The 25,543-nt window shown below is 46.2% G+C and overlaps 1 protein-coding gene across 4 annotated transcripts; it reads right to left on the reverse strand.

The window, feature by feature from the left end:
* Window positions 1-1,657: 1,657 nt before the first annotated feature.
* Window positions 1,658-24,814, reverse strand: Mkrn1 (makorin ring finger protein 1). 4 transcript variants are annotated; one of them, XM_075953372.1, is made up of 8 exons: window positions 24,470-24,814; window positions 14,540-14,668; window positions 8,223-8,449; window positions 7,169-7,395; window positions 3,818-4,032; window positions 2,956-3,066; window positions 2,387-2,525; window positions 1,658-2,097 (listed from the first exon to the last, which is right to left on the reverse strand). In XM_075953372.1, exons 1-8 carry the CDS (start codon window positions 24,652-24,654, stop codon window positions 1,888-1,890), a joined length of 1,443 nt encoding a protein of 480 aa, XP_075809487.1. In that variant the 5' UTR covers window positions 24,655-24,814; the 3' UTR covers window positions 1,658-1,887. The 4 variants fall into 4 exon arrangements, with proteins under 4 accessions (XP_075809487.1, XP_075809490.1, XP_075809489.1 ...); XM_075953375.1 differs by having other exon boundaries at window positions 3,023-3,066; window positions 24,470-24,808; XM_075953374.1 differs by lacking the exon at window positions 24,470-24,814 and adding an exon at window positions 24,255-24,415.
* Window positions 24,815-25,543: the final 729 nt, after the last annotated feature.

Raw genomic sequence — 25,543 nt, forward strand, 5'->3', positions numbered from 1 at the left:
ATTCCCAGCACCCGCAATGGCTAACAGATAGAAACGCAAGCAAAACATCCATGCGGCGGGCAGTGGTGGTGCACGCTTTTGATCCCAGCATTCTGGAGGCAGAGGCAGGCAGATGTCTGATGTTTGAAGTCAATTGGGTCTACAGAGTGAGTTCCAGGACAACCAGAGCTGTTACACAGAGAAATCCTGCCTTGAAGAAACAAAAAAACCCCAAACAACGAACCATTCAAATTCCCAACCCTCCGGATGGTCTTACTTAGGAGCCCGACCCAGGCTCCACTACAAGCACATGGTACCAGGAGGGAGATGGTGACTTTGCGGATCCTACAAGAGTAGACAGCTGGGTGATGGCAGCCAGCACACAGGTGCCTTCAGGTTCTCGGGCGCAAGGCGACTTAAAAAGGAGACCCACTTTTCCCAGCCAATCTAGACGGCTGAGACTGGAAAGTTGACAGTTCTCTGTGGTTTTGAAAACAGGTCATTAGAAAAGCAAGAAGACAATTTTTTTTAATTGTTTTATTTGGGAAAAGTGCTTCTTACAAAAGGGCATCTGCAAAATACAGAGACCTCTGCAACGATGACTTGCTTTTCGTAAGTGAAAGACCGGGTGGGTCCCGGGGAAGCAAGGCAGAGGGACAAATCCGAGCATCAAGTTATTTCCGGAAACAGCAACAAAAGGCAAAGGTGAAATCCCAGCAAGGGATTCTAGCAACTTAGCTTCTGCTTGTCTTGCAGGTAGCCACGCCCTCCTCTTCCTTTAGTGAGAGGGGTTATTACTACAGCAAAGAATTCTTCTAGTATCATCAACACCTCATTTTGGAATTCACCTGTCTAGTTTCAATGATGGAAACGAGGCAGATACCCACAAAACAAACACAGATCCAAACAAAAGAACCCTCAAACGAGGACAAAGGTTTTTCCAAAAAGCGCCTCAACTGAAAAGGCTAGACCATAAAACATTCAATACACTGGTGTGTCCAAGACCCAGCTTGTGCTGCTAAGGGGAGAAGCAGGTCACTTACCCTCTACAGATGATCCGCGTCTCTAGCACACAGACGGAGCCACTAGCACTGCAATGTCACCAACTACTGACACACTCCTGGTCCTTTACGATCTACCTGCCACACACGGCTGAAACCACTAATCCATCTCCGTTCACTAAGGCTAAGAACACTGCACCTATGCACAGATGGGGAGCTGCTCACGTGCTTGATCACGCTCAACACCAAGTCCACTGATCCTCGGGAGTTACCTGCCACCTCTGCATCCTTGTGTTTTTACATTTTCTCACGTTAGCCTTAACACGTTTGCACCTGGTTCTGGTTACTCAGTAGTATTTCTTGCGTGCAATCAAACAAGAGCCCCAAACCACAGGACAAGCACGGGTGATGGGGATTCCAGGGCAGGGAACAGACATAAACCGCCAAGGTGCAGCTCTCACAGGAACCTCCAGGAGCCCTCCTAATCTAGCGCAGAGAGCAACTTGCCGTCTCAGGTTCCCTTTTTCCCAATTGCCCCTATCCTTGGACCCCCAAAGCATACTCAGTGCTTCTTCCTTTGAACTTGGGGTCTCAAATCGAGTGTGCAAATCCGTGAACACAACCTGGCTGAAAACAGATGGCGCAACAAACCTACACTAACTGTCTGACAGTTAAAGTCATGTTACAAAAAAACTAACTTGAAGATTTATTTTTGTAACTTTTTGAAACAGAAAACAACACACTCTTGGGGGAAGGTGAGGGGAGAGGAGCAGGCCCTGGGGAGTGATGACGACAGCACCTGGAGTTGGAGGGGCCTGCCTAGGAGAGCCACGTGCACTGCCACACAGCACAGGGGACAGCTACTGTCTGAGGCTCCGCAGACCAGTTCCCACGCCACGCAAAGCTGCTATAGATCCAAGTCATAAAAGTCCTCCAGCTCATCGTGAAACAAGTCCCACTCGTCCTCAGAGTCTGTCAGCTCGTCGTCCCCACCTGCAGCCAAAAGCATAAGCAACATCTCGCCCAGCTCAAAGGTGACAACCTCCTCTTCGTCGTTGTCAAAGGGGTTGTTCTCTCTCTCCTCAATGAGCTCCCAGAAGTGGCTCCTTCGTTGGGCCTGTAAGAAACAAGCCATGATAGAGGCACGAGCAGTGGCTTCTGTCCTGTTGCTTATGAGGCAACCGTGTGACTCCTGTTGGTCCACCTTACCAAGGCCTCCCTCTGGCTAGTTAGACTTAGAGCTTTGAGCGCTTTCCTCTCCTACCCCTCCCGGTTTTCTGAGGTCCGGCTCTTTCACTCTGGCCTCCCTCCCAGACCTGAGTGTCATTCTTCCCCTACCCCAGTATGTGCAGGCTCAACTGACAGTGTGGCATTTCCCCTCGTTTAGAAAAACAGTTGAGAGTTACCCGGTATCTGCTTGATGTTCCCACTTTCTGTCTCTGTGGCTCCTCTCTACGGCCATCAGGGTACGCATGCTTGTAAAAACAGTTCCCTCCAAATGGGCAGCTCCCACGTCCTTCATCAAAATACCTGCATGCCTTGTTGCTGGAAAGGAAAATATCGCAACCCTTATTCACAGTGGACTTCAGGCCTGCATTGACTTATCACTGAGGCAGAACCAAGACTGCAGAGCCCCCCAAGATGTGTTCTTAGAAACACTGGCGAGAAACATCCCTCCTTAAACAAACGTATACGGCTTGCCAGCACTAACACCGAGTGAAAACCCTCTGGAATCCCAGTACACAGTAACTCATCGGGTAACTCTTAAGACCCGGAATGAGCTAGGCTTCAGCTAGGAGACTTCCTTGGAACAGTCCCTCGGCAGACACCCAAGGGATGGGTTAAAAGCAAGAGACAAACTGGTAAGCAGTGATGGGTGACAAAAGAAAGCAGCCTGGGAGGTCAAGAAAAGGAGGGGGGGCTAGGAGCACATAGCACAGCACTGCTCTAGCCAAGGGAGCCAGGCTGCTCATACCTCATGGCCTCCTTGTATTTCTGAATGAGTTTCTGCTTCTCTTCTTTCTCCTCCACCCAGTACTCACTTGGAATGACAAAGTTAGATGTGATCCGGCATTCGGGGCAGGACCTGGGAAACAATGAACAGGCTGCAATGCACAGTCCCCTCTCTAGGCCCGCACTTCAAGACACACCCTGGTGTGTCACCGAGACTTAGAGAAACTGACAAGAATGTGAGCATTTTCAGAAAGGGGTTCCACAAAGTCACAACTGACCCTTTCTTTGGAGGAAAGACAAACTTCATAAATCAACTCAATGGCTAGCCAGTTCAAAAAACAAAAACAAAACTTAAGTTTTAAAAAAAAAAAAAACCAAAGGGGGGAAAAAAACAAAAATAAAAAAGAAGACATTTCACACAGACTCCTTCTTTCATTTAAATAAATTTATTTCTTGTAACTTTGCTCTGTTTGGATTGTGTGGCTTTTGTTCAGTTATGAGAACAGTTTTTAAAGGATGGTGGATTATTGACTAGCTTAATGAATGGAATAGGGAAGTGGAAAATGTAAAAGGCCAAGAAACATACATTCAGAGCTAGATACGTTTGTTCACGAACTCTAACTGTCGAATCCATTAAACACAATCTCCTCAGAAAACACTGAAGAGTCTACTAACTGATACACAGGGTTTCCTCATTTAAATAAGAGACAGACAACTAAACTAGCAGCTAGCTGAAGTACAAAGAAGAAATCCCAATTAGAACGCCCAGGTTCACAATAAAATACATGCATTTAAATGTGGTCCTTCTGGTTGGAAGTTGGCACAAGATACTAAATTCTTCCCGAAAATAGAAAGCACAAACGAAGATTGGGGAGGAGTCTCACTTTATGATCTTGCTTTCAAATTGCTTAGCACTTCTCCATTTGCGGATACACTTGAGACAGTAGGTATGGTTGCAGTTGGACAGGATCCCAAAGCGGCGCTCGCTGGGGTTGGCTTTCTCATAGACCACCTCCATGCAGATCCCACATACCATGTCCTTGCTGCGCTGCACAGCAAAAGAGAGCTCCATGTCCTTCTCATGGGCCTCAATGCAAGACTGCAAGAAGGGAGAGACAGGGGCACAGTCAGGCTGCTGCAGTTCTCAGACCCCACAGTCAAGTCGCCTACCCTGCCTGTCTCTAGTCTGACCTGGAAGAAGGATTTGTTTGTTAACAAGCACAGGTCCAGGCAGCCACTGTGGGGTCAACTTCTGAGATCCGAAAAGATTATCCAATTCCCTTTACCCAGACCTGTAAAGCTCAGTACCCACAGTTCTCCCCCAAAGACCCTACCAATTCCCTACCAATTCCATAGATGTTTCAGTTTCTGGATGGAAAACAGAAAAACTAGGATTAAAACCTTCATTTCACATCTGTCAAGATTGTTAAACACTTGGGAGGTGAAGGCAGAAAGGGCAAGAGTTCTATAGGTTAAACCCATGCTACATGAGACCTTGTCTCCAAAGAAAAATAAAGGATACACGGTGTGGTGGCATACACCTGTAATCCCTTCACCCATGGAGCAGAAGGCAGGCAGATCTGAGTTGGATAACAGCCTGGTCTACATTCCAAGTTCCAGGACAGTCAGGGCTATGCAGAGGGACCCTGAATCAAAAAACAAAAGCAAACAAGAACAAAATGATGACCAGTAGTGGTGCACGCCTTTAATCCTAGCACTCGGGAGGCAGAGGCAGGTGGGTGTCTATGAGTTGACGCCAGCCTGGTCTACAGGACAGCTAAGGCCATTATACAAAGAAACCTTGTCCTGAAAAACCAAAAAATGAAACAAAAACAAAAGACGATGCACACAGTACTAGGTCACAATTATGCAGGGACATTATTTCCTTATCCCTGTAAAGTAGGGTGGTCTCAGTGGCACGCACTTGCGGCCCCCAATATTCAGGATGCAGAAGCAGCAAGAATCCCACAAATGTGAGGTTCAGCTAACCTCGTCTATGCAATGAGTTGTTCCAACCAGGTCATTAAGGGCAATACCAAAAGACATTGTCCCTAAAAAATTAAAACACTAACAACTTTACTGAGAATATTCACACCACACAATTCACCCATTTACATGCAATTAGATAATCACTGGTACTTTCAGAGAAATATAATACTTATCATTTAATAAAGGGTTTTTTTTTAATTATGTAGGTGTGGGCATGTGTGGGTGTGCACGTGCGCAAGTGACTACAGGTGCCAGAGGCCAGGAGTTGGATCTCCCTGGCCTGCAGTTCAGATGGCTGTGAGTCACCAGATGCGGGTGCCAGGAATTAACTCAAGTACCCTCAACAAGGCTAAGCTACCTCTCTACCCTTATTATCAGAATGTGCTCGTTATTCTTCATAAGCCCATCCTAACAGTTACTCGTATGTGGGCAACCATTATTCTGTGGTCTGCCAATTCTGTGGCTTTGAGACTAGCTTGATGGACTTTCTTTCCAAGGTTACCTGTTATTGTACTGCTGAATTCTCAGCACCCATCCCCAGAGACTGTATGAATGATGCACTGGCCACTCAAGCCTAGCAACCCACACATAACGGAGGGGAAAGGAACTGTCCTCTGACTTCTACGAAGGTGTGACATGTGTGAGCACACACGAAGAAAGAAAGCTGAGTGCGGGGCTCGAGAGACGCCTTGGCATTTAAGAGTACCGAGTGCTCCTGCAAAGGACCTGGTTCAGTTCTCAAAACAAAGGCAGCTCCATAGCTCGTTCCAGGGGATCTGACACCTTCTTCTGGCTTCTGTTAACACTGTGCATGTGGTGAACCGACAGACAAACACACACACTCAACACCCATACACATAAAATGACAAATCAAAGCCAGCCAGGTACTCAAAGTGCTAAGCAGAACTGTCAGCTGACCCAGTGACTACTTCCAAAGGATAACCACAGCAGGGTCGGCCTGATATACAGCTTAGTAGAACTGCGCCTACTGCCAGGCCTGACTGGATAAATTCAACCTCTGGGCTCCACTTAGTTCATCCAAGCTGCCCTTCGACCTCTATACATGTGTGCTGGCATGCAACCCTCTCCACTATGCTAATTAATGTAATTAATGTAAAAGTCTAAGATAAAACACACGCTCACAGAACAGAATTGTTCATAATATCATAGCAGTCACACCTAATAAAAAGTTTAAGAAAAAAAAGAGAAATCTGTATAAAGATGAAACCATCTAAATAGAAAAATACAGGATTGGGGTCGGGAGGACGACTCAGTCAGTAGAGTGCTCGTTGTACATACAAGCGCAGGCTCCTAGGTTTGGACTCTCGGTATGCATGTGAAAGCCAGAAACAGCAACATGCATTTGTAATCCCAGCACAGAAGCATGGAGATGAATAGACAGGTCATCCATCTAATTGGTGAGCTCCAGATTAAGGCAGAGACCTTGCCTCAAAAATTAATGGAGAGAACAAGAGAGGAAGACACCCAATGTTAACCTCTGGCCTCCATGGACACACCTGGAAACATACCAGGTAAACAAATGTGTAAATCACACCCAGTACGCAACCACAAAATGAAGTACTGATACACACTCCAACAGGGAAAACCTTGGAAATACCCTGCTAAACGAGGAGCAGTCACCGAAGGTCATATATGCTAAATGATTCCGCTACATAATCTAGAGTTGGCAAAGCACCCAGAGAAACAAGGCAGATGCACTGTGGCCAGGAAAACAGAGCGGAGGCGGACGACTCAGGGGGTCTAGGGTTCCTTTGGGGATGAAAATTACCTTAGAATTATGGTCGTGACTGAAGAATTATTATGAATATATTAAAAAGCAATGAAATATGCATTACAAAAGAACTGTAAGAATTATAAATCTCAGAAACAGTATTATTAGTAAAAAAGGATGAGTAAAGCAAAGCAAACCAGGTGGTGGCAGCGCACACCTTTAATCCCAACACTCGGAAGGCAGAGGCAGGAGGCCAGCTACAGAGCGAATTCCAGGACAAGCTCCAAAGCTAGAGAAACCCTGTCCTGAAAAAACCCAAATTAACAAACAAACAAAAAACCGCACACCTTCTAAAAACCCATAGTCAGAGGTTCTGGAAACAGAATTCTTTAGGCATTGCTATAGCCCCTCTCTTCAGACCCTCTTGCCCTTGGCCTCCACAATGCCGGGATCACACGGGTACATCAACACTTAGAATTCCTCAGACTCAGTGGAAGCTTCCTTGATCACTTACTTTTATGTGTTGTGACCTCTGGGCAGCATCCATTGGGTGCAGAACCTGTAGGCCACACATGTCACAGGAGTCTCCGTGGAGATACACACAGTTTTCCCCATAGCGACACTCTCCCACTGCAGCATAGGGGCAAAGCTGCTTCTTTGTCTCCACCGCAGCTGGCTCCTTCTCTGACTCTTCCTTGGTCACTGAGCCCTGCAGGGGTACTTCAGTGCAGGAAGGGGCAGCTGAAAATGTTTAAGATGGTAGTAAAGGTCCAAATACATAAGGCACAAATACGAACTAAGGTAACAGAACTACAGCTGTAAGGTATCAGAGAACCACTGCAGTGAAACCTAGTCAGACTACTCAATTTCTACTTTCTCCCCAAGCCCTAATTTTGGTTTTTCAAGACAGGTTTTCTCTGTCCCCTTAGTTTTTTGAGACAGGGTTATACAGTCCAGGCTGGCTTAGAACTTGCTGTCTGCCTATTTCAAAACATCAACTGATGGAATTACAGGTATATACCCCCACTCTCCAGCTCCATTTTCTCTGCCCCCCCCCCCCCCCCCCGCATAACCCTAGGCTGGCTTTGAACTTAATCCTCCCACCCCAACCTCTCCAAAGCTGGTATTACAGGTGTGTGGCACCAAGCCTGGTTCTGCATGTAAATTTCTTAATATTAGTAGGTATTGGTTAGTGGGGTAGAATGGACCAGGAGAATCAGGAGTTCAAGGTCATCCTTCACTATCTGAGGAATCTGAACTACCAGAGACCCTATGTCAAAAAACACACCAAATAAAGGACTAGTGGTGGGCTGAGTGTTAGCTCAATAGTAAAGCATTTGTCTAGCGTGTGCAAAGCCCAGGCTTTGATCTCAGCACCACCAGGAGCAGGCGGGGGACAGCATTTGGAGACATTTCAGTTTTTAAACATAAATTAATTTTTATTAGAGTTCAAAAAACTTCTTTGACTTCATCTCTCTAAAGGCTGACAGTAGGGTAAACGAACCGAGGCGCTGCGGCCTGTCACTTGGCCCTTTGACCGCATCTTACAGGGCCCTCACAATACTTACTACGGCCACAGTAAGGCTGCCCGGGGACAAACTCAATGGCATTCACCCAGTCCTCTGAACCTGCTCCTACAGCTGCAAAGTTTGGGTGTCTTGACTCAGCTTCGCCTGGATTCATTTCAGCAAGTGCTCCAACTCCCGAAGAGAGACTTGAAGCAGCAAGGGATGGTCTCGCACTCGGGTCTGTTGCAGTCACTTCCTCCTGTTTCAGTGGCTTGCTGTGTTCGTATCTGACACACACAAAAGGAAGCAGTTACTGTCTACCTAGAGTCCCGGACTCTTCAAACGTCAGCGTGAACATAAACATGACTGGAAGCAGCTAGAGCTTGTCAAGATGGACTCATGTGTGTGCATGTGAACCAATGTGTGTGCGTGTACACAGAGGCTCAAAGACACATGTAGATCCTAGGGCCAGAGTTAACAGGCAGTTGTGCACTGCCCAATGAGAGTGCTGGGATCCAAACTCAGGTTCTCTCCAAGAGTCAGTGTTCTTAACTGCTGAGCATCTTTCCAGTCCCAGGTAACTTTCAGAGAGGGTTTGGCTATGTAACTCAGGCTAGCCTCATGATCATTATTTAGCTCATGTTGGCTTCAAATGCACAGACCCTTCTGCCATAGCCTCTCAAATGCTGGGACTACAGGCATATCAACATATCTGGCCTGATTTTCAACCCTGTAGTGCTGTGGATTGAACCCATCTCGTGTACCTGAGCAAGTACTGGGCTGTGCCTTCAGTTGGACAGGGAGCCCATGACGGTGTGTTTCAAAAGCCTCACTGTGATGTCATACTGTTGATCAAGGCTTTACAAACTTTAGCAAACTTTACAAGGTCAAGTACAACCAGAGGGTCAGCTATCTGGAAGACTGAGGCAGGAGGATTCCATGTTTGAGACCAACCTAGGAAACTTGCAGAGACACTGCCTCAACAAAATTTTTATAAATGACTTATTTTCTATTTTATGTGTGGTGTTTTGCTGCATCTGTCTGTATGAGGGGTCAGATCCTCTAGGACTGGAATTACAGATGGTTGTGAGCTCTCATGTGGGTGCTGGGAATTGAACCCGGGATCTCCGGAAGAGCAGCCAGTGCTTATAACCACTGAGCCATCTCTTCAGCCCCTCAAAACAAAATTTAATAAGGGGTACCTCTGCATAATCCTAGAACTTGATCAGCTAAGGAAGGAGGATTTGAAGCCAATTTAGACTACGAATTGAGTTCTACCTCCTACCCCCCCTTAAAAAAAAACACACTAAAAGAAAGTTAAACAAACATGTTCAAGCAATTGACATTTTTTCCTCACTACCTGGTAGTAAATCTACCAAGTACTAGGAACTTGTGTAATTTACTGTAAAATCAGTACAAATGATGTAAGGTCTCTTTACGAAAGGAGACTGTTGACATGGATACCAGTTAAGCAGGGTATCAAGCAAGTGCCTCTGCCACCACTTTGGAGGTCTCAAAAAAATGGAGAAATCCGGGCGGTGATGGCACATACCTTTAATTCCAGCACTCAGGAGGCAGAGGCAGGCAGATCTCTGTGAGTTTGAGGCCAGCCTGGTCTACAGAGCTAGTTCCAGGACAGCTAGGACTGTTACAGAAAAACCCTGTCTCGAAAAAAACAAACAAACCCAAAGAGAAAATCCAAATAAGCAAACCCAAAAGCCTTTGTTATGAGATTATATTCAAGAATAAATAGAGCCGGGCGGTGGTGGCGCACGCCTTTAATCCCAGCACTCAGGAGGCAGAGGCAGGCGGATCTCTGTGAGTTCGAGACTAGCCTGGTCTACAGAGCTAGTCCCAGGACAGGCTCCAAAGCCACAGAGAAACCCTGTCTCGAAAAACTAAAAAAAAAAAAAAAAAAGAATAAATAGAATGGGGCTGAGAGATGGCTCAGAGGTTAAGAGCACTGACTGTTCTTCCAAAGGTCCTGAGTTCAATTCCCAGCAACCACATGGTGGCTCACAACTATCTATAATGAGATCTGGTGCCCTCTTCTGGCCTGCAGGGACGCAGGCAGATGCTGTACACACAATCAATAAATTAAAAAAAAAAAAAGAATAAATAGAATGACTACGAATGCATGTAAGACAGGCCCAGTGTGTCCGTGCACACCTGTAATCCCAGAACTAGGGAAGCTAAGGCAGGCAGATCTCTGAACAACCTGGTCTACAGAACAAACTGCCAGACAGTCAAGACTGTCTCCAAAGTAATACATAAAACCTACATTACCAAATCTACTAACGAGATACTGATTCCCTTACAGATCTGCATAGAATATGCTCTGAAGTAAAAACTGAGTAGATACCAGGAAGGATAAACAAAGAGCAAAGAAAGAAAAGCCAAGGCCAGTAGGATGGCTCCATGGAACCAGGCAGACAAATGGCAAAGATATTCAGACAAGCAGAATAAACTAAATTAAAAAAAAAAAAAAAGATGGGGGCTGCAGAGATGGCTCAGTGGTTAAGAGCATTGCCTGCTCTTTCAAAGGTCCTGAGTTCAATTCCCAGCAACCACATGGTGGCTCACAACCATCTGTAATGGAGTCTGGTGCCCTCTTCTGGCCTGCAGGCATATATGCTGGCAGAACACTGTATACATAAATAAAAAATAAATAAATCTTGTTTTAAAAAGGTAAAAAGTACAGTGCATGCGGGGAATGTTTGAAGAACACGGACTGACAGTAAATATAATCAAAACCAGGAAGAATGGCTTTGACGATTGTTTTTTTTTTGGGGGGGGGGTGAGACAGGGTTTCTCTGTAGCTTTGGAGCCTGTGCCGGATCTAGCTCTTGTAGACCAGGCTGGCCTCAAACTCAGAGATCCGCCTACCTCTGCTTCCCAAGTGCTGGGATTAAAGGTGTGCACCACCACCCGCCAGGCCTGTTTTGGTTTTTCAAGACAGAGTTTCTCTTGATACCTCTGACTGTCCTGGAATTCAGAGATCACCTTGTCTTTGCCTCCTAAGTGCTGGTGGTTTTGTATTTTATTTTGGTTTGGTTTCTTTGGCATCTCATTATATAGTCCTGGATGTCCTGGAACTCACTGTGTAGACCAGACTGGTTTCATACCTGAAGAGATCTATTCACCTGCCTCTGAATCCAGAGTGCTATGATTAAAGGTGTACACCAGTATACCCAGCTCAAGACATCACTCAATACAATGTACATCGTATAAAACCATGACTGGTGGCTTTGACATTTTTAAATGGTTTTAAAAGACGTATTTTTTCTTTTCTATCCTTTTTCTTTCTCCTTTTTTTCATTTGTTCTGGTTTTTCAAGACAGTGTTTCTGTGTAGCTCCAGCTGTCCTGGTACTTGCTTTGTACATCAGGCTTGCCTAGAATTCAAGCAATCTATTCACCTGTCTCGCCCTCCAGAGTGCTGGAATGAAAGGTGTGCAGCACTCTGCCCAGCTCAAGACATAATACTTAACACAGTGTAAGCTGCATAAAATTAAAACTGCAAATTGAAACACTGCTGTATCCATTAGTTTATATTATCTATGGCTGGTTTTTGCCTGAGAAACCACACACCTTGAGTCAAACACTGTACATTCTTTCCCTCCTGTAGATAAAGTCTGCCAATCCAGCCTATAAAGATCCTCACATCTGCTAGAATCATGAGCCCCTGGGAGAGTCTGTTATTACAGCTACTAAATTACAAGAGGATGTGACAAAATTGCTGGTTCTTTCAGAGTGTTAAGTGATGAAAAAATGCTGAGAAAACAGCGGATTCTTCCATATTCTGTATCAATATAGTATAACTTTTATATAAAGAACTTCAATGAGACTGGCAAGATGACTCAGTGGATAAAGGCACCTACCTCTAAGCCTGATGACCTGAGTTCAATTTCTGGAACCAACATGATGGAAGGAGGATTTTCTAAGTTGTCCTCTGATCTCCATGTGAGTAGAGAGTACTTCAGCTTAGCCACACCGTTCCCTCATTCTGTCCCATGGTCTACTCCCTACAGCTCTCTGCTATCCTCAATATTCCGTTCCCCTCCCCAAGCCACTGAGGGCCAAAACTCCCCACAGTGAGCCTTGTTTATAAGATTCAAGAAACTTTCCCACAAAAAGAACTGCTCCTTCAACCCAGGGTGTGACATCCTGACATATCCTCCTTTTAGCACGGCAATAGGAGACTAAACACTAGACTCGGATGTCAAGGGATCCATTTCTGGCCCTTTGTTAGTTGGTGGGGAGGGGCTTACTTTTTAACCAATCCTTACAAATTCAGCTAAGTCTGACTTCCAAGCATTTGAACCTAATAGCTGACTATCAGTGTGTGCGCGTATGTGTCTTTCTGTCCATCCATCTATATGTGGCTGTGATACTGGTATTACATAGACCGACAGACTCACCACACTATCTTTCTATCCATCTATCCATCCATCTATCCATCCATCCATCCATCCATCCATCTGTATGTGGCAGTGGCTCTAAGCCTGACCTAGTATGTTGTTTTTCAAGCATATTCAAGACTCTTCTCCAACAGTAAAGTCCAATACCTCTTCCCTTCATGTGGCTGGACTTAGAGACTTTGTCCAGACTTGTGTGAAAGTGACAGCGTGTGTGTGTGTGTGTGTGTGTGTGTGTGTGTGTGTGTGAGAGAGAGAGAGAGAGAGAGAGAGAGAGAGAGAGAGAGAGAGAGAGAGAGAGACTCCTGAGACTAGGTCATTTGCTGAGCCCTCTTTGACTGCTAGCACTGGAGAAAGCAATACAAGGACATGACAGCAGCCATTGGGAAAGGTCAACTAGCAAGGAGTCAATCAATGTCTCTGCCAGCAGCTACATCACAAGTGATTCCCCATCTGTCAAGCCAGTAGATGACTGTCAGTCACCCTGGCCAAAACCCTGCCATCCCTTAAAGTCTCTAAACTAGAACAATTCTGATCGCAGGCCTCCAGAGATGACAACAAATGTATTAACTTGCTACCATTGAGTTATTAACTTAACAGCAGGAGACAAATAATACACGTGATGCCTTCTAACCTAGGAAGATCTGCTTTATTCAGTTTCTGCACAGAACCCACTATGGTAACAGATCAGGTGCCAGGCTTATGACAGCGATACCATGCCTAATGGCAGAGATTGCTTAGTGCCGAATCCCTGTTGGTGTGCAAATACTTTAGAGGTATTCCGGGAAAGCACTGCCTGGAGCGCTCCTCCCTAAGCTTATGTTGTTTCCTGAGCTTAGGCTGTTCAATAGTTTTAGACCAACGGTTGGCTGTGAATAATGAGGCCCTGGGCTTTATCCCCAGAACTTCAAAGGGTGTGAAAGGGACTAGTGCAGTCCTCCAAACGCCCAGACCCATCTCATTCATGATCCACACTAGGAGAGGACAACTAAACGAACTAGCCCCGGTAGTACAAACCTCACACCAACCTTTGTCTGTTTTCCTCCTAGTTTTTGTGACAGGGTCTCACCATGCAGTTCTGGTTGGCCTAGAAACTTACTATGTAAACCAGGCTGGCCTCAAACTCAAGACATCCAATGCCTGTGCTTTAATTTTTGGTTTCTTTGGTTTTGAGAGTTTTTTGCACTCCAGTCCAACCTGGCCATGAGAATCCTGTCTTAGTTTCCTATGTCTTGGGATTAATAGGCATAGACCAACACATACAAATTCACCTTTGCCACACTTAAGAGATTAAGTTTGGAGACTTTGCTCCATGAGCATCAATTAAACTTAACAACCACCGTATTCCAAACATACTTTAACATGTGATGCAGTTCCTAGATTGACTTCTGTTGGTGTGCTAACATTCCTAGGAATGTTATTGGTCTTCTTCAGCAGTACCCAGGGCCTGAACAAGATCTTTGTCACACTACCACTAACTATGACCTCAGTCCATTTTCCCTTCAGAGTCAAGGTTGGACTCTGCAGCCCTAGCTAGCCTCAAACTTGCTTTTCTCCAACTCCAGTAGCAAGGTTTATAGGCATGTGCCACCACAGCTGATCCAATAAGGACTTTTCAAAGCATAAGCATTTTTAAGAGTGCTCTGGGGGCTGGAGAGATGGCTCAGAGGTTAAGAGCTTTGCCTGCTCTTCCAAAGGTCCTGAGTTCAATTCCCAGCAACCACATGGTGGCTCACAACCATCTGTAATGAGGTCTGGTGCCCTCTTCTAGCCTGCAGGCATACACACAGACAGAATATTGTATACATAATAAATAAATAAATAAATAAATAAATAAATAAATATTTTTAAAAAAAAGAGTGCTCTGTATAATGCTACTAGAATTATATATACAAAGCTACTAGGATTATGTATTTTAGTTTCATTTCTTCCTCAGCCCACCCTTGAACAGAAGCCTTACCTGCAGCGGTCTCCGTACACACAGCACCCTCTTTGAAAATACTTGCACACTGCACCGTATGGGCTGTCGGAAAGGTCATGCGAGTATCGACAGTTATCTCCTTCCTTACAAACCCCATGCATAAAATATCTGTAAGACAAAGAACCAGAAAACTAGATTAGAAGACTAAAGCCAACTCTCAAAAGAATCCATTACCACATTCTCCCGGCATGCTCACAACTATTCAGCTAACACATGAGGTCAGTCTAGGCCGGGTGGCCAGGAATACCCATTTGGGTTCACCATAAAAGTTGGATGTTTATACAGGGTTTCTTTTGGGGAGGGTAGGGGGGAGTGAACTAGGGTCTCAAACACACAAACACTATCACTGAACTGTCTTCCCAGCTCCCCAAATTGAAGATTTTAAACATTTATCTTCTTCACTGAAGGTCAAGTCTGACCACTGTCCTCGATTTCGCAGTGCCCACTAGCTTCAGCTCCTAACCACAATGATCTGCAAAGCACATCAAAGAGAAGGAACCACAGAGACTAGAAAGTGTCAGGCTGCAACAGCTTATATTTTACTTTTGTCAAGGCAACAATTTTAATTCTTTAGAAGCCACATGTGAAAAACAAGCAAATAGGCCAGCAAATTTAAGGGATTCTAGGCAGGCAGTTTCTCAACAACAGCAACAGCAGCACCATCACCTGAGCATTTGCTACATGTGTGAACTGAGACCCTACCAGCCCTTCCCGGTTCCTAGTACAATCCTTCCTTCCTTTCTTTCTTTCTCTCTCTCTCTCTCTCTCTCTCTCTCTCTCTCTGTTCCATTCGTTCACTCATTCATTCATTCTGTTCTGTTCTTCTGTTCTTCAAGACAGGGTTTCTCTGTAGCTTTGGAGCCTGTCCCGGAACTAGCTCTTGTAGACCAGGCTGGCATTGAACTCAGATATCCACCTGCCTCTGCCGCCCAAGGGCTGGGATTAAAGGCATAAGCCACCACCTCCCGGCTCTGGCTCTTTTTAAAAAGATTTTTTTTCTTATGTACAGTGTTCTGTCTGCATGTCTGCCTGCAGGCCAGAAGAGGGCACCAGGTCTCATTACAGATGGCTGTGAGTCACCACGTGGATCCTGGGAATTGAATTCAGGATCTCTGGAAGAATCTCTGAGTCTTTCCAGCCCCCTAGTCCAATTCTAAATTGCACTGGAGATGAAGGGGTGGAAAGGGTTATTTGGAGAGCCCTCCTTCCATCCGCACATTAATTCTGCCAGAGTCCATTTGTCTATTCCCTTGATCTCCGAGCAGGACAATGAAGGTTACTTTTTGGCATGCCAAAGGAAGATAACTATTTCTTGGGTGTAAATGTGGTTGGTCTGTCTCACAGAGCACTCTTCCAAACCCTTGAGCCATAGCTATATGAAGAGACAGTTCCACAGACTCCACATCCCACTGAACTGACGGCTATATTGAATGGCTTACAGCAGAGCTGAATGTAGCACAGTGGAAGAGTGTGAGCTTACATGTGACCCCACAACAAAATAAAACAAAGAAAAAGCTGTCTGGGATTCAAATGAGTCTGAGTCTATACACGTTACCTGCAAATGCAGAGACAACAGAAGAAAAAGAATCCCATATCTTGTTGGAAATTGTTTCAATTACCAAGATCCTACACCCTAGAATTGCAGGCTATAATATAATAAAGCACAAGAACTCAGTAGGGCCGCACATGGTGGCATGTCTTTAATCCCAGCACCTGGGAGAAGGAGGCAGAGGCAGGCAGATCTCTGTGAGTTCGAGGCCAGTCTGGTCTACAGAGAGTTCCAGGACAGCCAGGGACAGAGAAACCCTGTCTCAAAAAACAAAACAAATAAGAACTCAGCAGGAAGTAGAATTACACATATAACTAGCCTCATTTCAACTATATCGGGTCTAACCTACCCTAACTCAGGTATCAACTTGGGCAACTACAGTGCAATCTTCTGAAAGCTTAAGGCCTGAACTCTGTAGAACGTTTTAAAAATCTTTTATTAAAAGTATCTAAAATGGGGGCTGGAGAGATGGCTCAGAGGTTAAGAGCACTGACTGCTCTTCCAGAGGTCCTGAGTTCAATTCCCAGCAACCACATGATGGCTCACAACCATCTGTAATGAGATCTGGCGCCCTCTTCTGGTGTGGGAAGCAGAATGTTGTACACATAATAAATAAATAAATTTTAAAAAAAGTATCTAAAATGATGTTAGAGACACAGCTGGAAGTGATGGCATATATTTGCAATCCCATGAGGCTAAAGAAAACATGGCTGAGTCACAGCTCACTTAAGTGTTTAGTTTTATGTGATTACATGCCTTTCCTGACACTAACATTCTGTGAAATCCATTCTTTGTAAATCTGAGACATTATGAGATGGTGCAACATGTAACAGACAATAGGCAACAAAAAGGCAATGCACTTCCAAGAATTTCTCCCCAAAACAAAAGATGGAAGTGCTTGTCAGTGTGGTGGTGGTATAGGCCTACAATCCCAGCACTGGGGAGATGGACGCAGGCATTCACATACTGTCTCAAAAACTAGAACAGGGTGGAAAAGATAACTTGGTGCTAAGACTGATAGCCTCAGTTTGATACAAGGGATGGACATAGGGGAACTTGACTCTTATGACTTGCCCTGACATTCTCACACACACACACACACACACACACACACACACACACACACACACACGCACGCAAAACACATACAAATGAAGCATTTAAAAAAAGCCTGTGGATAAACCCCAGCCAGCAGAATGTTTACCTAGCATGCACAAAGTTCTGGGTTCAAGGTCTAGTATGAGTCCCACTGCTAGAGTACACTGTGCAATTCCATCAGCACTAAGGTAGGTGGAGGCAGAAATTCAAAGTCATCCTTAGGTACCTAGAGTGTACGGCAGGGCTGGGCTACATGAGACTATGTTTAAAAACAAAAACCTACAAAAACCTCAAGTCTACATGTACCTCTTTATTTTAGAAGGGAAAATAAAGGGTTGGAGATGGCTGAGCACATACTACACTTGCAGAAAACCTAAGTTCAGTTCCTAGCACCCAAGTCAGACCCAACTCCAGAGACCTGAGGCCTCTACTCCCTACAGGTACCCACATACATGTGCACATACCCACAAACTGACAATTGAAATAAATCCTAAAACTAAAACCAAATGACTAGAATCCCAGGACTTGGGAGATTGAGACAGGAGGATCTGAGGCCAGCTAGACTTTGCCTCAATAATAAAGATAGATAATTTGGAGGAAAGAAACCTTAAAATTTTTGTGTTATTTCAACTGCCAGAATATTCATTATTGTAGAAGCATTCTGATACAGAAGCATCTAGGTTAAAAACTACAGTTTGAGCCGGGCGGTGGTGGTGCACGCCTTTAATCCCAGGACTTGGGAGACAGGGGCAGGCGGATCTCTGTGAGTTTGAGGCCAGCCTGGTCTACAGAGCGAGTGCCAGGACAGGCTCCAAAGCTACAGAGAAACCCTGTCTCGAAAAAACAAACAAACAAAACAAAAACAAAAAAGCTACAGTTTGGGAGCCAGTGTGATGGCTCAGTAGTTACAACGGTGGCTCCTCTTCCCAGGACACAGGTTTGATTTCAAGCTCCTACATGGGGCCTCACAACTGTTCTGACCTCTTCCGGTTTCCCCAGGCACTGGGCATACGTGGCACAGACATACATTCCGGCTAAACACAAAGTAATTCACAGCATAGATGGCTGTGGTTAAAAATGAGTACCGAGCAGAGCGGTGGTGGTGGTGCGCGCCTTTAATCCCAGCACCCGGGAGGCAGAAACAGGCAAATCTCTATGAGTTTGAGGCCAGCCTGGTCAACAAGAACAACCCTGTCTCGAAAAACCAAAAGAAAAAGAAGACTTGACTTTGATTAGCAATACCCACCTTGGGTGCTGCATAGCTGCCTGTGACCTCCAGCTCCAAGGGGACTGGTGTCTCTGGGCGCCGTGGGTAACCATATTCACACGGACAGGTGGACACACACACTCACACAAAATAGAAATAAATCTTGCCATTCTGGTCTACACATTGACTTCCTGGTCAGCCAAGGCTACATGGTGAGATTCTGTCTCAAAAAGCCAGTAAATACGCCAGGTGGTGTGGTGACCCATGCCTTTAATCCCAGCACTCGGAGGGGCAGGCAGGCAGACCTCTGTGGTTCAAGGCCATCCTGGTCTATAGAGGAAGTTCTGGTCCAGGACTGTCTTCACAACACCTCTCTAATGAGGGGAAAGCCAGCCTGTAGGTGGCAGTGTAACTGTTTCTCAGCAGACTTGTTTCTTAGGCAGCACAAACAAAACACAACTCTTTCGGAAGCATTAACAGTAGCTAATGAGAAGACTGATCAATCAAAAATGAGGACGGAGGCCGGGCGGTGGTGGCGCACGCCTTTAATCCCAGCACTTGGGAGGCAGAGGCAGGCGGATCTCTGTGAGTTCGAGACCAGCCTGGTCTACAAGAGCTAGTTCCAGGACAGGCTCCAAAACCACAGAGAAACCCTGTCTCGAAAAACAAAAAAAAAAAAAAAAAAAAAAAAAAATGAGGACGGAGCTCGCTGAGGGGGTCTACAGGAGGCAGGCAGATCTGTGAATTAGGGGCTCGTTCCTGGTCAGTCCGAGCTACACAGTAGGATCCCTGCCTGAGAACAAGGAGAGCATCCCCGGCTGGAAGAGCTGGCTCAGTAGTTAGGAGTACCACTTGCTGCTTTCACAGAGGACCCAGGTTTGACTGCCAACACCCATCATGGCTCACAAACAACTGTAACTCCAGTTCCAGTGGACCTGAAGCCTTCTTCTGGCCTCAGTGGCTACCAGGCATGCATGCAATACATTCAGAGAAACACTCATTCACATTAAAAAGTAAATTATCTTTTCAAAACTAAAAAATAGGGGCTAGAGAGGTTAAAAAGCACTGGCTGCTCTTCCAGTGGTCCCTAGTTCATCTCTTAGTACTCACACGGTAGATCAGTCTATAACTGCAGTCCAATGGGATGCAGACAGACATGCAGATAAACAACCATATACATAGATAAATAATGTAGCACAAACAATAAAAACCCAGAGGCAGATATTGGGGTTCAACCCGAAAACCAGAAAAGCAAAGCAGCCAAGCCACTAAAGAAGTCTTACCTCTACCAAGGCTGGACAACAGCAGACTAAGCAGAGTCTGCCTCTCTCCTGGTTTATATTCCCTCTAGTGCTGAGATGAAAGGCGTGTTGACTTCCTAGTATGGGGAATTAAAGGTGTAGGCCACCACCACCTGGATTGATTTCTGCATTGCTATTGGGTAGCCTAGGGTGGCCCAGAACTCAGATCTGCTTTGTCTCCCAAATCCTGGGATTAAAGGTGTAGGCCACCACTGCCTGACCTCTAATCGCTTAGTTCTGCCCTTCTGATCTTTAGGCAAGCCTTATTTACTAAAATATCACTATAAAATAAATCTTAGAAAAACAACATTATCTAAGCAAGTAACTTTAAAGAGGGATATGCCCGAGGCTTAGAAAACACCCTTGAGGGGCTTGAGGGGCTCAGAGGTTAAGAGCGTTGCCTGCTCTTCAAAGGTTCTGAGTTCAATTCCCAACAACCATATGGTGGCTCATAACCATCTGTAATGGGGCCTGATGCCCTCTTCTGGTCTGCAGGCATACACACAGACAGAACACTGTATATAAAAAGAAACAAAACACCTTTGAGGGGTGGTGCAGAGCCAGCTCAGCAGGTAGGAGCACAAAGGCTAGCACCCACCCAAGGCAACTAACTCCTAAGGGCCGGTAATCCAGTGCAAGGGGAACCTGAAACCTCAGGGCACTAGTACCTCCCTCCGGGCTGCGCCTTCTCTCAGGAGCAGGTGTAGCTACCAAGCACTCTGAAAAATATTATAAGGAACACGTCTGCAGTGAACTCACATTTGCTGAAAGTCTGAATAAGGTAGTCCTAGAAAGAAAAACATTCTATCTAATAGGTCCTCTCTCCCTTTAGTAACTTACAAGTATACTTTAAAAAATTCAGAATGGATGCATGAACGTGTGTATGTAAACACTTTCTACAATTTTAAGATTTTATTTTTATTTTGTGTGTGGGTGTTTTGCCTGCATGTATATCTGTATCTGCATTGTATGCTAGCAGTACCAACAGAGGCCAAAAGATTCTCTGAAACTGGAGCTATAGTCAGTTGTTAGCCACCTTGTGGGGGCTGGAAATCAGACCTGGATCCTCTGGTCGGGCAGCACCATCTCTCCAGCCCCAGTGCATTTTAAACGAGGGCAGAAAATTCTTAAAGTCCTATAAAAGAGTTGTATCAACATCAACTGGAGCATTTGCTAGTTATGCAGGGCACTGAGGAAGAGTCCTGCAGGTATAACAGAACTCTGCTTCTCTCAAAGCTCAAAGTCTAGAACAAAGATTTCATAGTTGTTATTCCTCTGTTCAAAGAAGACTTTAAGAGATCATGTTGTTGGCAGCTAGAACAGAAAACAATGTCAAGCATTTACACCTAAAGTATATCAAATAACTTGTGGTTTCTAATTAGGCTGGTGTGGTCAAGACATCATCCTGCCTCCAACTACCAACTAGCTGGAGGAGAAGAGATGCAAGTATCAAGGGCCCTACGTGCCACCATAAGGGGCTCTACAATTTTTTTGTTTGTTTGTTTTTCAAGACAGGGTTTCTCTGTGGCTTTGGAGCCTGTCCTGGAACTAGCTCTTATAGACCAGGCTGGTCTCGAACTCAGAGATCCGCAGGCCTCTGCCTCCCGAGTGCTGAGATTAAAGGCGTGTGCCACCATCGCTCAGCGGGGCTCTACAATTTTATAGATGACTAGGCTAAGCAAAGGCTGAGGAGAAGGGCACTTCTTTGACACCAGTCCTAAGACACACGCAGGAGGATCTCGGAGTTCAAGGCCAAGTGCTGTGTAGTGAGACCCTGACTTCCTGGTTTTACCTGCACTTTCCAAACACTATTTATTACTATAGGTGTGGCCACCATGTGAAACTCTAAGTTTGTGTCTTGTTTGTTTCATTTTCTAATTTACCTAAACTAAGCCATCTTGCTGATCCTAAGCCTGCATCCTTTTTATGTTCAGACTGTTTTCTTAAAATTTACCTCAGCTGGGAGGCCAGAATGAGTTCCAGGACAGCCAAAGATACAGAGAAACCATCTTGGAAAAACAAAAACACCTATAATTTTTTGAGACTGAGCTGTCCTATGTACCCTAGGGCAGGCACATGAATTGCCATATTTCCTAGGCTAGTCTAGAATTCAAGATTCTTCTGTCTTAGTCTCCCCAAGTCAGGATACTCAAAGTTTTGTGCATCTGTATGCAAGACTAGGGAAAGAAGCTGAGTCATCTCTCCAACCTCCAAAGAAAATTTCTTTTTAGACATAAAAGAAGCGTTCACAAACAATTGTTCCAAAACACCTAGAAAACTCCATTAATTCAATGAGCCTTATGGAGCTGGGCTTGGCCCAAGTTTATAATTCAGCACTTAAAATCAAGGTCATTTTTTAATTCCAGCACTCGGGAGGCAGAGGCAGGCAGATCTCTGTGAGTTCGAGGCCAGCCTGGTCCACAAGAGCTAGTGCCAGGACAGGCTCCAAAGCTACAGAGAAAAAAAATCAAGGTCATTGCCTGGTGCTACATGCCCTTAATCCCAGTACTCCAGAGGCAATGGCGGGCAGGGACATGAGTTTTAAGCCAGCCTGGTTCCAAGACAGCCAGGGATAGACAGAGAAGCCCTACCTCAAAACAAGTAAGTCAAGGTAATTTCTGGCAGCATAGGGCGTTCAAGGTCACCCTGTGCTAAATAAGACCCTAAACTGGACAAGATGGTATAGGCCTTTAATCTCAGCACCAGGGAGGCAGAGGCAGTTAGAATCTGTTACACAGGCAAAGGTGGCGCACACCTTCAATCCCAGCAGAGGCAGAGAGAGTTGGGGGGGGGGGATCTTTTGTGAGTTCGAGGAGGACAGCCTGGTCTACAAGAGCTAGTTCCAAGAAAGGCTCCAAAGCTACAGAGAAATGCTACCTTGAAAAACCGAAAAACCAAAAAAACTCTATGTCTCTGTGTTAAAGTCAGCCTGGTCTACACAGTATGTTCCATGGTGGCCAGGTTACACAGAGAAACCCTGTCTCAAAAAATAAAAAAATCAAATTTTAGAAGACCCTAAATGTAGGCTCTAAAAGATGTCTGGTAAGGAACTAGAAAAGAAGAAATAAGGAAAAGTAAAAGGAAAGCAGGGGAGAAGACAAGCTTATAATCAATCTCAGCCCTGGAGATCGATGCAGAAGATCAAGGAGTCCCAAGTAATTCTGGGCCACAGAAGCTTCTTCATCACACACCCCACACAGTCCTCAAAAGAATAAAAAAGTGACTGTGGCAAGATGTCCTTGCTGATAAAAACGAAGGCTGAGTTTGATTCCTGGAACCCGCACGAAAGTGAAAGAGATCAAAATTGTCCCCTCTGACCTCCACAGGTGCTCTATGGCCCGGGGACAGTATCCCACAGATTATCATACACTCACTACCGATTACTTAAGAAAGGAAAATGTTGAAACAGAACTTTGCATAGAAGCAGGCATCTGACAGAATGATAAAGAAATCGATAATGAAATGTTATTTGGCAATGGGTATTCAGAACTAGACTAGATGAAGATAGTAGGTGATAAAAAAAAGTCAAGGTACTTAAAATTTCATTGAAGCCCGGGTGTTAATTAACACTTGCTATTTCAGCACTGGGAGGGTAGAGGCTGGAAGATGAAGTTCGAGGCCAGCCTGATCTACAGTGCAGTTCTAGAACAACCGGGGCTGCAAAGCTGGAACTTGCCTCAAAAAAGAAAAAAGACCAAAAGACCTGAGGATAGAAATTCTTCAGTTTCGTTGTTAATGCCAACAACGAGTTCTTCGGTAGGATCAAACAGCCTTTTGCATTTGCCTATAAAATGTCCTTGTCGGACAAAAAGTGGTTTTTCCTTTGGATTTTCTTTAACCGATAGAAAAGCTTAACAGTCTCTCTTGATGGTTAAATCAGTATAGTCGGGTGTGGTATCATACGCCTGCAATCCCCGCACTAAAGAAAAAGGCTTGCCGAAAATTCTAGGGCAGTCAGGACTATATATAGGTCAACCTGGGCAACACAGCAAGGGTGTCTGTCTCAATAAAACACCCTCCCCCAAATCATTAATACAACAAATACCCTTCAAAATTTATAGCAGGGAAAAAAAATTTCATGCGTGCTGTATAGCCACCACCTGATCATTCATTTTTCGAATAATTTCGTTTCGCTTACCAAACCAGAACCAACCCTCTCTCCTAGGATCTCTTTTCTCGCAAAGAGGATCGCCTCTCAAAGGGACAGTAACAATAATGGCAGTTCATAAAATCAAGGGTGGAGGAGGCTAACGCCGGCTCCGAACACTCGGTTCGGAGACAAAGCTCGGAACCGCCAGCCACCGACTACATACAAAGGAATACAAAAGCGGCTGCTCCCGGCGGGGCGGGGGTGCGCGGCGCCGAGAGCAGAAAAGACGTTACAAACGGATGGCCGGACGCGGAGGCCCCGGGGCCGGCCGAGCTCGCCGGGACCCTCGGAGGAGCTCAGGGCGCCCGGAGGATCGTTGGAGCCCGACTCGCAGCGGCGAGCTCGCGCCGCATCCCGGGGAGGGGGACGCGGGTCCTCACCGCACGCACCGGAGCGCCGCTGGAGAAGGGGTGGCGGCGGGACCGCCCCGCAGTCCGAGCCCGCAGTCCGAGCCCCGCAGCGATCCCGCCGACGACCTCCGCGGGGGTTGACGCAGCGATGCTCTGCGGCCGGGCGGCCGCTGCAGGGGACCCCGCGACGCCCGCCTCCGCCTCCTGCTCGGCCCCGCAGCCCCCGCCCTCCGCCGCGCCACGCAACGTCCTACCTGCAGGTGACCTGTTTCGTCCAGCCGCCGCCGCTGCCGTCGCTGCCGCCGCCCCCTCCGCCCGCCCCCGGGGACAGGGCAGCGACTGTGGGGATAGGGGTGAGGGAAGCCGCTGCCACCGCCGCCGCTGCCGCTCCTGCTCCTGATGTTGTGGCTGTTGTTCCGGGAGCCGCAGCCTCCGCCATTACTGTTTATCCCACACAGCAATGGCCCCGGAACTTCCGGGATCACATAGTTCCGGTCCGGCTGAGAGGGTGAGGACAGCGAAGGGAGGGGAGGGGAGGGAGGCTGTCGAGCCCGAGCGCTCCGCTCCGTCCCCGCGCCGCGTCGCCGCTGTCTGTGAGCGCTCGGGCCTGGGGAACTGCGGGCTCCGCTGGCCACCCGCGGCCCTCCCCCTGGCGATGCTGATTGGTGAGATCTCAGGCTCCGCCCGTAAGGGGCGGGGCCGCGCGCTAGCCAGGTGTGCTCGGATGCTCCAGACTCGAGCCACCAGAGGACCACAAATGAGAGCTGACCACAAAGCAATGGCTGATGAGATAGACGATGCGGGGAAGGCCGGGGTGTGTGTCTGCTCTTTCCCTAGTATGAACTGGATACCTATTGTGCTTCTCTCTCGTGAGGACAGTGGCCCCTATCTCACAGGGACTGTCCGAATCCATGTTGTTGGGAGCACCAGGCAGGTGTGGAGGCAGACATCCGTAATCCCAGCACTCTGAAGGGTTGGACATCAAAATCGCTGAAGTTCGAGGCTAACCCAGGCTACATAGTCCCTGTCAAAATAATAATAGTAATTAAGTAAATAATGAAATTGTAATGTGAGGTATCCCATGTTTGTAATACGAGTGTTTGGGAAGCTAAGGGAAAAGGATCACAGGTTTGAGGCCAACCTGGATTACCCTGCAAGACTCTGTCAATAAACATACAGTCTTCAAGGGCATGTTCCCAAAGGCTGGTTCCCTGCGACTAAGCCCATTCTACCAAAGTTCCCACCACTCTCCAAAAGTTATGAATTCACCAATAGATTAATCCACCAATGAAGTCAGTATTGCCATGATACAATCGTTTCTCCAAAAC

Source organism: Microtus pennsylvanicus, chromosome 19 (assembly GCF_037038515.1).
Source record: "Microtus pennsylvanicus isolate mMicPen1 chromosome 19, mMicPen1.hap1, whole genome shotgun sequence".
NCBI classification, from domain to species: domain Eukaryota; kingdom Metazoa; phylum Chordata; class Mammalia; order Rodentia; family Cricetidae; genus Microtus; species Microtus pennsylvanicus.